At 44.3% G+C, this 15,094-nt stretch overlaps 1 protein-coding gene and 1 long non-coding RNA gene across 2 annotated transcripts; both read left to right on the top strand.

Moving 5' to 3' along the window:
• The first annotated feature begins 1,488 nt into the window (after positions 1 to 1,488).
• Positions 1,489 to 11,389, top strand: LOC108670371 (myosin light chain kinase 3). Its single transcript, XM_018157839.2, has 7 exons — positions 1,489 to 1,577; positions 3,572 to 3,696; positions 5,566 to 5,725; positions 7,975 to 8,113; positions 9,186 to 9,291; positions 10,009 to 10,126; positions 11,314 to 11,389. Exons 1-7 carry the CDS (start codon positions 1,489 to 1,491, stop codon positions 11,387 to 11,389), a joined length of 813 nt encoding a protein of 270 aa, XP_018013328.2.
• Positions 11,390 to 12,308: 919 nt separating this feature from the next.
• On the top strand, positions 12,309 to 15,094 carry LOC125177611. Its single transcript, XR_007156594.1, has 3 exons — positions 12,309 to 12,333; positions 12,663 to 12,757; positions 14,980 to 15,094. It is a non-coding gene; the product is annotated as an uncharacterized LOC125177611 (long non-coding RNA).

The raw sequence follows: 15,094 nt of genomic DNA, 5'->3' as shown, positions 1-15,094 counted from the left end.
CAGATGTTCGTCCTCCATAATGGCGCTCATAACAATACACGCCGCAATATCGTTAATGGCTTTCTGACCTTCGTTGTGGTCGGAATGCGAACATTCTACTGGAAAACAATATGCATTGTCNAATAATTTAGGGTAAAATAATTTAGGTTAAAATAATTTAGGTTAAAATAATTCAGGGTAAAATAATTTAGGTTAAAATTTCACCCCCTTACACCTTCCCCATTCCTCCCCAGGAGCAAGCTGGAGATCCTGCCCGTGTCGCAGCTGCCGTCCCTCCCCGCTGGGGAGGAGCGTGGGGACGGTCCCCTCGTCCCCAGCGGCTTCACCATTGATAGGGACGCCCGGGGGAACTACTTCGCTCCCCCAAGGTGGGGATTGGGGAGTGGGGGAACTACTTCGCTCCCCCAGGGTGGGGATTGGGGAGCGGGGGAATTACTTCGCTCCCCCAATGTGGGGATTGGGGAGTGGGGGAACTACTTCGCTCCCCCAAGGTGGGGATTGGGGAGAGGGGGAACTACTTTGCTCCCCCAAGGTGGGGATTGGGGAGTGGGGGAACTACTTTGCTTCCCCAAGGTGGGGATTGGGGAGTGGGGGAACTACTTTGCTCCCTCAAGATGGGGGATTTTGGGGGATTTGGAGCAATGGGGCTTTCCCTACATGGAAGAAATTGATAATAAGCCCCAGTTTAGGGGGAGGAATTGGGCGTGGGCTAATCTTCCTGAAATAAAAATTTTATTTTAAAAATAAATTCACAATTTGGTGGGGAATTGAGATTGTGATATACATAATAGATAAGAGATATACATAATAAAAGATATATATAGATATAAGAAATATAGATAAAAGATATTCAGATATGTAGATATCCCAGATAAGAGATATACATAATAAAATGTTTCCGTTAATACGTAGTAAATTAATAGACGAAATTTCCCATTTGTGTTAATGATAAAAATTTGAAATTCTTTTATTGGGGGAGACAGTCTATAAAAAACTATGGGGGAATGGATGAACTATGGGGGAACTCGAGGTAACTAGTTACCTGCTGTTATCTATGGGGGAATTATCCACCCACTCCTGAATTCCCCCAGGTTTCTTCGCCTCCCCTTGGACACTCATTACATGGGTGAACGAAGGCCATTCTGGGTGAATTTATTTATTACTAATGATGAAGTTTGGGGAATTTTTAACCATATACTGGGGAAGACAACCCCGTAACAAGCTCCCCCACTCCCCCAGGTTCCTACGCCTCCCCTCGGACACCCAGTACGGACAACGTAACTTCAGTGGGAGCCTGAAGTGGTACGCGTTCGGGTACCCAACACCCAAGATCAGCTTCACCTACAATGGGGCACCCATCGAGACGGGGGTGAAGGGGGGACATCTCACCCACACCCAGGACGCGGGGGGCGAGATCCTGCTTTTCATTGACAAGTGGGTCAAAAGTGGGGGAAAAGTGGGGAAAAGTGGGTCATAAGTGGGGGAAAAATGGGTCACAAGTGGAGGAAAAAGTGGGTCACATGTGGGGGACAAGTGGGTCATAAGTGGGGGACAAGTGGGTCATACGTGGGGGATAAGTGGGTCATAAGTGGGTCATAAGTGGGGAAAATGGGCCATAAGTGGGTCATAAGTGGGGGAAAAGTGGGTAAAATGGGTCATAAGTGGGGAAAAGTGGGTCAAAGGTGGGGGAAAAGTGGGTCACAAGTGGGTAAAGTGGGTCATAAGTGGGGGAAAAGTGGGTCATAAGTGGAGAAAAGTGGGTCACAAGTGGGGAAAAGTGGGTCATAAGTGGGGAAAAAGTGGGGCATAAGTGGGGGAAAAGTGGGTCATAAGTGGGTAAACAAATATGATTGTTTTGATAGAAATTGGGCAGCAGAAATTAAGTATTTAGAATTGGTTGTTGGAATCGGGAGTTGGTAGATAAAACTTGGTAGATAAAACTTGGTAGATAAAACTTGGTAGATAAAACTTGGTAGATAAAACTTGGTAGATAAAACTTGGTAGATAAAACTTGGTAGATAAAACTTGGTAGATAAAACTTGGTAGATAAAACTTGGTAGATAAAACTTGGTAGATAAAACTTGGTAGATAAAACTTGGTAGATAAAACTTGGTAGATAAAACTTGGTAGATAAAACTTGGTAGATAAAACTTGGTAGATAAAACTTGGTAGATAAAACTTGGTAGATAAAACTTGGTAGATAAAACTTGGTAGATAAAACTTGGTAGATAAAACTTGGTAGATAAAACTTGGTAGATAAAACTTGGTAGATAAAACTTGGTAGATAAAACTTGGTAGATAAAACTTGGTAGATAAAACTTGGTAGATAAAACTTGGTAGATAAAACTTGGTAGATAAAACTTGGTAGATAAAACTTGGTAGATAAAACTTGGTAGATAAAACTTGGTAGATAAAACTTGGTAGATAAAACTTGGTAGATAAAACTTGGTAGATAAAACTTGGTAGATAAAACTTGGTAGATAAANGGGTGAGACGATATCCGCTTACGGGTGAGACAATATCCGCTGATTGACGAGTTAATATCCCAATATCCACTGACGGGTGAGGCGATATCCGCTTGCGGGTGAGACGATATCCGCTTACGGGTGAGACGATATCCGCTAACGGGTGAGACGATATTCGCTTACGGGTGAGACGATATCCGTTGACGGGTGAGACGATATCCGCTGACAGGTGAGACGATATCCGCTGACGGGTGTAACGATATATACTGACGGGTGAGACGATATCCGCTTACGGGTGAGACGATATCCGCTGACAGGTGAGACGATATCCGCTGACGGGTGTAACGATATATACTGACGGGTGAGACGATATCCGCTGACGGGTGAGACGATATCCGCTGACAGGTGAGACGATATCCGCTGACGGGTGTAACGATATATACTGACGGGTGAGACGATATCCGCTTACGGGTGAGACGATATCCGCTGACAGGTGAGACGATATCCGCTGACGGGTGTAACGATATATACTGACGGGTGAGACGATATCCGCTGACGGGTGAGACGATATCCGCTGACAGGTGAGACGATATCCGCTTGCGGGTGAGACAATATCCGCTGATGGGAGAGACGATATCCGCTGACGGGTGAGACAATATATACTGACGGGTGTAACGATATATACTGACGGGTGAGACGATATCTACCGACGGGTGCGACGAATTCCACGATGATTCACCCCCACAACGAAGGGCTACTGCTGGACGCCAGCCCACTCCCTCACCCTCACAGTCCCCACCATCACAGGGAAGACAGGGCAGTGATAGCAGGGAAGACAGGGCAGTGATAGCAGGGAAGACAGGGCAGTGATAGTCGAGGTAACTGTGAGTAACTGGGGTAACTTGGGTGCCTAGTGGTAGACAGAGTTGGCTTGGGGTGACTAGTTAAAAAAATTAGTAATGAAAAGAAAATAATAATAAACAATGAAATAAATTTTAAGAATTTTTTCCTGGAAAATAATCCATTAATAAAATAAAATAAATAAACAAAATAGAAAAAGATATATTCAATGGCTGTAAAATAAAAAAATGTCCCTGTTCCCCCAGAGTCACCCAGCACTTGGAGGAAACCCATATCCGCTCCCACGCGACGGGCAGGATCATGTGCAGGATAGCAGGATATCCGCCGTGCGATGTCCAGTGGTACAAGGACTGGGTGCCTCTCCAGAAGAGTATCCGCTTACGGGTGAGATGATATCCGCTTACGGGCGAGACGATATCCGCTTACGGGCGAGACGATATCCGCTTACGGGCGAGACGATATCCGCTTACGGGNGCAGGCAAATAAGGCAAGTCTCTGCAGGCAAATAAGGCAAGTCTCTGCAGGCAAATAAGGCAAGTCTCTGCAGGCAAATAAGGCAAGTCTCTGCAGGCAAATAAGGCAAGTCTCTGCAGGCAAATAAGGCAAGTCTCTGCAGGCAAATAAGGCAAGTCTCTGCAGGCAAATAAGGCAAGTCTCTGCAGGCAAATAAGGCAAGTCTCTGCAGGCAAATAAGGCAAGTCTCTGCAGGCAAATAAGGCAAGTCTCTGCAGGCAAATAAGGCAAGTCTCTGCAGGCAAATAAGGCAAGTCTCTGCAGGCAAATAAGGCAAGTCTCTGCAGGCAAATAAGGCAAGTCTCTGCAGGCAAATAAGGCAAGTCTCTGCAGGCAAATAAGGCAAGTCTCTGCAGGCAAATAAGGCAAGTCTCTGCAGGCAAATAAGGCAAGTCTCTGCAGGCAAATAAGGCAAGTCTCTGCAGGCAAATAAGGCAAGTCTCTGCAGGCAAATAAGGCAAGTCTCTGCAGGCAAATAAGGCAAGTCTCTGCAGGCAAATAAGGCAAGTCTCTGCAGGCAAATAAGGCAAGTCTCTGCAGGCAAATAAGGCAAGTCTCTGCAGGCAAATAAGGCAAGTCTCTGCAGGCAAATAAGGCAAGTCTCTGCAGGCAAATAAGGCAAGTCTCTGCAGGCAAATAAGGCAAGTCTCTGCAGGCAAATAAGGCAAGTCTCTGCAGGCAAATAAGGCAAGTCTCTGCAGGCAAATAAGGCAAGTCTCTGCAGGCAAATAAGGCAAGTCTCTGCAGGCAAATAAGGCAAGTCTCTGCAGGCAAATAAGGCAAGTCTCTGCAGGCAAATAAGGCAAGTCTCTGCAGGCAAATAACGTTAAAATAACGTTTAATTTACGCGAAGTTGACGTACATTAATCCAAGCTACAAAATAAAACAAAAATAGTAAATTAATAAATAAAACGAATATAACTAAACATGGGAATTTATGATTTATAATAGAATGCAAATAATAGAATGATTATAAACATGCCGCAACATGCCCCAACATGCCCCAACATGCCCCAACATGTCCCAACATGTCCCAACATGCCCCAACATGCCCCAACATGTCCCAACATGCCCCAACATGCCCCAACATGCCCCAACATGCCCCAACATGCCCCAACATGCCCCAACATGTCCCAACATGCCCAACATGTCCCAACATGCCCCAACATGCCCCAACATGCCCCAACATGTCCCAACATGCCCCAACATGTTCCAACATGTTCTAACATGTTCTAACATGTTCTAACATGTTCTAACATGTTCTAACATGTTCTAACATGTTCTAACATGTTCTAACATGTTCTAACATGTTCTAACATGTTCTAACATGTTCTAACATGTTCTAACATGTTCTAACATGTTCTAACATGTTCTAACATGTTCTAACATGTTCTAACATGTTCTAACATGCCCCAACATGCCCCAACATGTTCTAACATGCCCCAACATGTTCTAACATGTTCTAACATGTTCTAACATGCCCCAACATGCCCCAACATGTCACAACATGCCCCAACATGTTCCAACATGCCCCAACATGTTCTAACATGCCCCAACATGTTCTAACATGTTCTAACATGTTCTAACATGCCCCAACATGCCCCAACATGTCACAACATGCCCCAACATGTTCCAACATGCCCCAACATGTTCTAACATGCCCCAACATGTTCTAACATGTTCTAACATGTTCTAACATGTCCTAACATGTCCCAACATAATACAGGTCGCAACATGGCTGCAAAGAGCATGTGGGGACGCGACATGTTCAAGGTTTGGATGCACATGGAACATGAGATGATGAACCTGGCCAACTCGAGCCGACATGTTTGTCGTCTCTACGACGCCTACGAGAGCCATAAGAACATGGTGCTCGTCATGGAGCTGTATCCTTTAGAACATGTTCATATATAATCTATGATGTGGTGCTGTATCCTTTAGAACATGTTCATGTATAATATATAATGTGGTGCTCGTCATGGAGCTGTATCCTTTAGAACATGTTTATATATAATTTATAACATGGAGCTGTATCCTTTAGAACATGTTTATATATAATCAATAACATGGAGCTGTATCCTTTAGAACATGTTTATATATAATCAATAACATGGAGCTGTATCCTTTAGAGCATGTTTATATATAATTTATAACATGGAGCTCTTTAGAACATGTTTATATATAATCAATAACATGGAGCTGTATCCTTTAGAACATGTTTATATATAATCAATAACATGGAGCTGTATCCTTTAGAGCATGTTTATATATAATTTATAACATGGAGCTGTATCCTTTAGAACATGTTTACATTTAATATATAACATGGAGCTGTCTCCTTTATAACATGTTTATGTTTAATTTATAACATGGTGCTAGTCCTTTAGAACATGTTTATATATAATTTATAACATGGTGCTCGTCATGGAGCTGTATCCTTTAGAACATGTTTTTATTTAATTTATAACATGTTATACATAATTTATAGCGTGGTGCTGGTCATGAAGCTGTATCTTTTAGAACATTTTTATTTTTAATCAATAACATTGAGCTGTTTCCTTTAGTACATGTTTATATATAATATATAATGTGGTGCTGTATCCTTTAGAACATGTTTTTATTTAATTTATAATGTGAAGCTGTATCCTTTAGAACATTTTTATGTGTAATTTATAACATGGTGCTTGTCATGGAGCTGTATCTTTTAGAAGCATGTTTGAAATAATTTTTGAAAACGTTAATCTATTGCAATTTTTAATATTATTTTTATTATTATATTTTATTATTTATAATAATAAATTTAAATTATTTTTATTATTTATATTTTTATTATTATTATTTGAACTTCCTGACATGTTAATGTATCCTTTTGCTTCGTTTTTATACAGGCAATAGACATGGTGATTGTCATGGAGTTGTTTTATTTTTTTGAAACATGTTATAAGTAACTTTAGAATACATTACATTTTTGCCACATCGCTATATGAACTCTAGGACATGTTAATTCATGTATCATTTAGAAGCATTTCAAAATAAACTTATATGGACAATAAACATATTAATGTCTACTTCAAAAACATTAACAATAAACTTTTATGAACAATAAATATATTAGTGTCTACTTTAGAAACATATTTAAAAACTTTTATGATCAATAAAAATATTAAATTCTACTGTAGAAGCATTTCAAAATGAAATGTTACTAAAAATAGACATATTAATCTCTACTTTAGAAACATTTAAAATAAACTCTTATGAAGAATAAACAAAAATTAATGTCTGCTGTAGAAACATTTCAAAATAAACTTTTATGAACAATAAACATCTTAACGTCTACTCTAGAATCATTTTAAGTTAAACTTTTACCTCTATAATTATTTTAGCCACAATCATTGGAGTGGTGCGTAAGCATTTTTAAATAAGCTTTTATCAATAATAAACATTTAATCTCTACCTTAGAAATATTTAAACATTTTAAATTAAACTTTTACATCTATAATTATATGTGTTCCCAAAGATTGCACTGGTGCGTAAGCATTTTAAAATAGACATATTAATAATAAACATATTAATGTCTACCTTAGAAACATTTTAAAATAAACTTTTATGAATAATAAACATATTAATCTCTTAGAGAAATTTTAAATTAAACTTTTATTTTATAATTATATGTGATCCCAAAGATTTCACTGGTGCGTAAGCATTTTAAAATAAACTCCTATAAACAATAAACATATTAATTTATATTTTAGAATCATTTTAAATTAAACTTTTACCTCCATAATTATATGTGATCCCAAAGATTTCACTGGTGCGTAAGCATTTCAAAATAAACTTAAAATTATGAACAATAAACATATTAATATCTACTGTAGAAACATATTATATTAAACTTTTACTTAAAATTATATGCGGCCACAATCATTGTATGGGTACATAAGCATTTTAAAATAAACTTTTATCAATAATAAACAATTAATCTCTACCTTAGAAACATTTAAAACAAACTTTTATGAAAAATGCATATATTAATTTCCATTTTTGAAACATTCAAAATAAACTTTTATTTTATAATTATATGTGGTCCCAAACATCGCACTGGTGCGTAGTCTCCTTGACCCACCTAGCGTACCAGGTGCGCGGGAGGGGACCTCCTGAGCGCCCTCACGCAGCACCAGTACCTCACTGAGTACCAGGTGGCGCACTTCATCAGGCAGGTACTCGAGGGCCTTGAGTACCTTCATGACCGCTGCATAGCGCACCTCGGCCTTAATGTGAGTACCAGTGGTACTTGAAGGGTATTTAGATGGTGCTTGTAGGGTACTTGGATGGTGCTTGTAGGGTACTTGGATGATACTTGTAGGGTACTTGGATGGTGCTTGTAGGGTACTTGCTTGATACGTACCAGTGATGTACTTTTGGGGCACTTGGATGATACTTGTGGGGTACTTGGATGATACTTGTGGGGTACTTGGATGATACGTACCAGTGGTGGTACTTGTAGGGTACTTGGATGATACGTACCAGTGATGGTACTTGTAGGGTACTTGGATGATACGTACCAGTGATGGTACTTGTGGGGTACTTGGATGATACGTACCAATGATGGTACTTGTAGGGTGCTTGGATGATACGTACCAGCGATACTTGTAGGGCTGTCTCTTATACACATCTAGATGTGTATAAGAGACTACCTGTGGTCCTTGTGGGGTACATGGATGATACATGTGAGGTATTTGAATGATACTCTTGGTAGTACTTGAATGATGCTTTACTGAATCTGGGGTGGTGATTAAATGATACGCGACTCATACCGTGCTGGTGAATGAATGATACCTGCATCAATGCTCGATTGATTGAATCCTCTTAAACGCTGCCCTAAAACTGCGATGATCTGCTTATCTTAAAGCTGCGAAAATCTGCATACCATAAAACTGCCGTAAACTGTCCTAAAGCTGCCGTGATCAGCCCCAAAACTTTCGCGATCGGCCTGCCTTAAAACAGCGGCATTCTGCACTAAAACTTCAAAATCACCCCCTAAAAGTTCGATAATCAGCCAAATTGCACTGATCTGCCCTAAAATTGCCTTGAACTGCCGTGATCTGCAGTGACCTGCTTTAAAACTGCAATGATCTGCCGTGATCTACCGTGATCTGCAGCGACATGCTTTAAAACTGCAATGATTTGCCGTGATCTGCCGTGATCTGCCGTGATCTGCCGCGATCTGCCGCGACCTGCCTTAAAACTGCCATTATCTGCCGTGACCTGCTTTAAAACTTCCATGATCTGCCGTGACCTGCTTTAAAACTGCCATGAGTTGCCCTAAAACTGCCATAATCTGCCCAGATCGGTGACATCTTGCTGACGCGCCCCAACGGGACGGACATCAAGCTCTGTGACCTGTCCCTCGCCCGCACCATCCGCGTCGCCAAGCTCCAGCCCCTCGAGTATGGTGAGTCCCCGAGGCTTGGGGACGGTGGGAGTCTATTGGCTTGGGGACGGTGGGAGTCTATTGGCTTGGGGACNCAGGGGTTATGGGGGAGGTGGGGGAGTACCAGGTCCCCCACAGGGACCTCAGCTACGAGGTGGACCCAGTGGCCTCTGAGAGTCAGTGAGTGGGGGGGGGGTTATGGGGGGGTGGTGAGGGTGACCACTTACAAACCTATCACCAACCACTTATCTTCCTCTCACCTACCACCTATCTACCACCTGTCTCTTATACACATCTAGATGTGTATAAGAGACAGTATCGCAACTCTGTATTACCACCCCGTATACCTCTGTATCGTACTAATGTATTACCACCCGTATACTGTATCGTACTAATGTATTACCACCCCGTATTCTGTATCGTGCTAATGTATTACCACCCCGTATACCTGTCTCTTATACACATCTAGATGTGTATAAGAGACAGCTTTTGGCTTGGGGACGGTGCGAGTCATGCATTATACAATATAAATCAATACCTTTTTAATTAATAAATAACATAAAGATATGAATAATAACACGAATAGTACCAATAATATTGATAATAACAATAATGATATAAATAATTAGAATTATTTAAATAAATTTAACTGTTCTTCACAAATACTGATAATATTGATAATAACAGTAATGATAAAAATAATTTGAATTAATTCATTTAATTTAACTGTCCCCACAGGAATGCCTGAGTACGTGGCCCCCGAGGTCGCCCTCGGGAAGGGGGTGTCTTACCCCGCCGACATGTGGGCTGTGGGGGTGATAACCTACCTGCTGCTGAGTGGTACCTCCCCATTCAGGTGGGTCATGGGTGGTGGTACTTCCCCCTTCAGGTGGGTCATAGGTGGAGGTACCTCCCCCTTCAGGAGAGAAGGTACCTCCCCCTTCAGGTGGTTCATAGGTGGAGGTACCTCCCCCTTCAGGAGAGAAATCTCCTGGAGGAGAGAAGGTACCTCCCCCTTCAGGAGAGAAGGTACCTCCCCCTTCAGGTGGGTCATAGGTGGAGCTACCTCCCCCTTCAGGAGAGAAGGTACCTCCCCCTTTCGGTGGGTCATGGGTGGTGGTACCTCCCCCTTCAAGTGGGTCATAGGTGGTGGTACCTCTACTGTTAGGCAGGTTGTTGCAGGGATTATTTTTGCCCTTTCACGAGCCCTAATTAGTGAGCAATAGAAAGTGTTTCAATTTCTGAACAATGTAACCCATTAAAGGTGAACCCTAATTAAAGGTTAACTTCAAAAATCAGGCGGTTTTTTTTTTGGTGGTGGGTCATGGGTGGTGGTACCTCCCCCTTCAGGTACGTCATAGGTGGTACCTCCCCCTTTAGGTACGTCAACGTCATAAGTGGTCCTCCCCCACCCAACAAAAATCGGGTAACGCCCAGGCTTCCGCCCTCGAGTCGCTATGCTCACCCTGAAATTAGCGGCTGATTTACCTGCTTCCCAAATCCCGGGCGGCGCCTGGCGCAGAGCCCTGTCAGCATGCAAATTTTGTCAGGGTACCCCCTTTAGTTGATGCTACCTGATGAGTCACCTACCTATTACTTACCGGTACATCAACCTTCAGGTAGGTTATACCTCTCCTGTTAGGTGGGTTATTGCTTGGGCTATTTTCGCCTTCTCACTAGCCTTAACTTGTGGACAATAGAAAGTGTTTCAATTTCTGGACAATATAACCGATTTCGCCTTCTCACCAGCCATAATTAGTGCACAATAGAAAGTGTTTCAATTTCTGAACAATGTAACCCATTAAGGTGAACCCTAATTAATGGTTAACTTCATAATTCAGACATTTTTTTGACGCTATGACCATTAGGTTTCCTGATTGCACATGGCTATCGCAGTGTTCCCACTTTAGAAGGATTGTTTTTCGGACAGCCCATTAATTAATAAAATTAATTAAGGTTTCTGGACAACCCATAAAATAATCAACCCATAAATTTAATTTAAACAACCCATTTTGAATTACCCATTTATTTATGTGAGTGCAGGGGTGAGAACGACCGCGAGACCCTGACGAAGGTGCAGAAAGGCGAGNTATACTACAAAATACTGTACTATTATTAATAAAAATCATCCATCTCGTACCATTATCAACCAATTACGGACAAACAATTTTTTCGGAAAATCCGTTTATTTCCGCCATCCTTCAATTAACAAATACAAATACAAGTCTTAATTACATACATGCGGTTTAGTAACTATTAAATACTATATATAATTTGTTATTTATTAGTTATTGATGATTATAGTGTAGTACTAATAGAGGATGATTAATTAATATTAATAATTTATGATGAATAATTAATATTAATAATTAATGATTGATTAATTGATAATTAATATTAATTATTAATGATGATTAATTAATACTAAATAATTAATGATGATGAATTAATATTATTAATTAATGATGACTAATTAATAATTAATAATGATGAATTAATATTAATAATTAATGATGATTAATAAATAATTAATATACTGCGTGGAGCAGCCGGAGCAGCGGCTGGAGGTGAAGGCGGCGCTGGCGCACCCGTGGCTGGAGCGCAGCAGCCTCCAGCCCAGGGACCCGCACAAGATAAACACGGACAACCTGCGTACTTATGCGGCCAAATTCAGGTGATTAGGGGGTGATTAGGGGGTGATTAGGGGGTGATTAGAGGGTGATTAGGGGGTGATTATGTGGGGTAAATGGGTGGTGATAAACACGGACAACCTGCGTACGTATGCTGCCAAGTTCAGGTGATTAGGAGGTGATTAGGGGGTGATTATGTGGGGTAAACACGGACAACTTGCGTACATATGCGGCTAAGTTTAGGTGATTTGGGGGTGATTAGGGGGTGATTAGAGGGTGATTAGGTGGTGATTAGGTGGGGTAAATAGGTGGTTATTAGCACGGAAAAGTTCAGGGGATTAGGGGGTGATTAGAGGGTGATTAGGGGGTGATTAGGGGGTGATTAGGTGGGGTAAATGAGTGGTTATTTGCGTACATATGCTGCTAAGTTCAGGTGATTTGGGGGTGATTAGAGGGTGATTGTAGAGTGATTGTGGTGAGATTATAAGGTGGTTAAAGGGCAATATAGGATAATTATAGGGTGATTATAGGGTGATTATGGGTGATCATAGGGTGATTATAGGGTGATCATAGGGTGATCATAGGGTGATTATAGGGTGATTATAGGATGCTTATAGGGTGATTCTAGGGTGATTCTAGGGTGATTCTAGGGTGATTCTAGGAAGATTATAGGGTGATTAATGGGTGATTATAGGATAATTATAAGGTTATTTTTAGGGTGATTATATGGTGATTATGTGGTGATATAACCCCGCCCCCCAGGGACTGGTACGCGAACGCCTCCTGCCGCCGCTGGTACCGGCGCCGCCCCCTCGCCTCAGCCTTCACCCACCCCACCAAGATGGTCTACCCACCAGGTGGGGCATGAGGGTCTACCCACCAGGTGGGGCATGAGGGTCTACCCACCAGGTGGGGCATGAGGGTCTACCCACCAGGTGGGGCATGAGGGTCTACCCACCAGGTGGGGCATGAGGGTCTACCCACCAGGTGGGGCATGAGGGTCTACCCACCAGGTGGGGCATGAGGGTCTACCCACCAGGTGGGGCATGAGGGTCTACCCACCAGGTGGGGCATGAGGGTCTACCCACCAGGTGGGGCATGAGGGTCTACCCACCAGGTGGGGCATGAGGGTCTACCCACCAGGTGGGGCATGAGGGTCTACCCACCAGGTGGGGCATGAGGGTCTACCCACCAGGTGGGGCATGAGGGTCTACCCACCAGGTGGGGCATGAGGGTCTACCCACCAGGTGGGGCATGAGGGTCTACCCACCAGGTGGGGCATGAGGGTCTACCCACCAGGTGGGGCATGAGGGTCTACCCACCAGGTGGGGCATGAGGGTCTACCCACCAGGTGGGGCATGAGGGTCTACCCACCAGGTGGGGCATGAGGGTCTACCCACCAGGTGGGGCATGAGGGTCTACCCACCAGGTGGGGCATGAGGGTCTACCCACCAGGTGGGGCATGAGGGTCTACCCACCAGGTGGGGCATGAGGGTCTACCCACCAGGTGGGGCANGTTCAGGTGATTAGGGGGTGATTAGGGGGTGATTAGGGGGTGATTATAGGAGATTATAGGGTGATCATATGGTGATTATAGGGTGATTATAGGAAGTTTAGAGGGTAATTACAGGAGAATTATAGGGTCATTTTAGGGTGATTATGTGCTGAAATACTGCCCCCCCCCGCCCAGGGACTGGTACGCGAACGCCTCCTGCCGCCGCTGGTACCGGCGCCGCCCCCTCGCCTCAGCCTTCACCCACCCCACCAAGATGGTCTACCCACCAGGTGGGGCATGAGGGTCTACCCACCAGGTGGGGCATGAGGGTCTACCCACCAGGTGGGGCATGAGGGTCTACCCACCAGGTGGGGCATGAGGGTCTACCCACCAGGTGGGGCATGAGGGTCTACCCACCAGGTGGGGCATGAGGGTCTACCCACCAGGTGGGGCATGAGGGTCTACCCACCAGGTGGGGCATGAGGGTCTACCCACCAGGTGGGGCATGAGGGTCTACCCACCAGGTGGGGCATGAGGGTCTACCCACCAGGTGGGGCATGAGGGTCTACCCACCAGGTGGGGCATGAGGGTCTACCCACCAGGTGGGGCATGAGGGTCTACCCACCAGGTGGGGCATGAGGGTCTACCCACCAGGTGGGGCATGAGGGTCTACCCACCAGGTGGGGCATGAGGGTCTACCCACCAGGTGGGGCATGAGGGTCTACCCACCAGGTGGGGCATGAGGGTCTACCCACCAGGTGGGGCATGAGGGTCTACCCACCAGGTGGGGCATGAGGGTCTACCCACCAGGTGGGGCATGAGGGTCTACCCACCAGGTGGGGCATGAGGGTCTACCCACCAGGTGGGGCATGAGGGTCTACCCACCAGGTGGGGCATGAGGGTCTACCCACCAGGTGGGGCATGAGGGTCTACCCACCAGGTGGGGCATGAGGGTCTACCCACCAGGTGGGGCATGAGGGTCTACCCACCAGGTGGGGCATGAGGGTCTACCCACCAGGTGGGGCATGAGGGTCTACCCACCAGGTGGGGCATGAGGGTCTACCCACCAGGTGGGGCATGAGGGTCTACCCACCAGGTGGGGCATGAGGGTCTACCCACCAGGTGGGGCATGAGGGTCTACCCACCAGGTGGGGCATGAGGGTCTACCCACCAGGTGGGGCATGAGGGTCTACCCACCAGGTGGGGCATGAGGGTCTACCCACCAGGTGGGGCATGAGGGTCTACCCACCAGGTGGGGCATGAGGGTCTACCCACCAGGTGGGGCATGAGGGTCTACCCNGAACACGTATCTTTTTGTGCGTAGGCATACAAAATTCGAAATTTTGATATTCCGGCCCAGTCTTACAGGATCGCGAAGGTTTAATAATTTTGCTGTCTCAGAGGAAGCCGAATTTTTGGCCAGAAACAATCATGAGCTATTATGTCTCCGGGGCGTGCTTATTGATTACAATTATATAATATTACAATTATATTACACATTATATTACAATTATATTACAATTATAATTATTATACAATTTTTTTATTTACTATTTACCTTCCTTTCCCCCCTTCCACCCACAGGGGAGGTGTACACGCCCCCTGACAGCCCCGACAGGGAGGTGCTGCCCCGGGACGTGGGGGAGTACCAGGTCCCCCACAAGGACCTCAGCTACGAGGTGGACCCAGTGGCCTCTGA

Source organism: Hyalella azteca, unplaced genomic scaffold (genome assembly GCF_000764305.2).
Source record: "Hyalella azteca isolate HAZT.00-mixed unplaced genomic scaffold, Hazt_2.0.2 contig3540, whole genome shotgun sequence".
Taxonomy (NCBI): Eukaryota; Metazoa; Arthropoda; class Malacostraca; order Amphipoda; family Hyalellidae; genus Hyalella; species Hyalella azteca.
The sequence above is the reverse complement of the archived record's forward strand: the minus strand, read 5'-3'. Positions and strand labels throughout refer to the sequence as shown.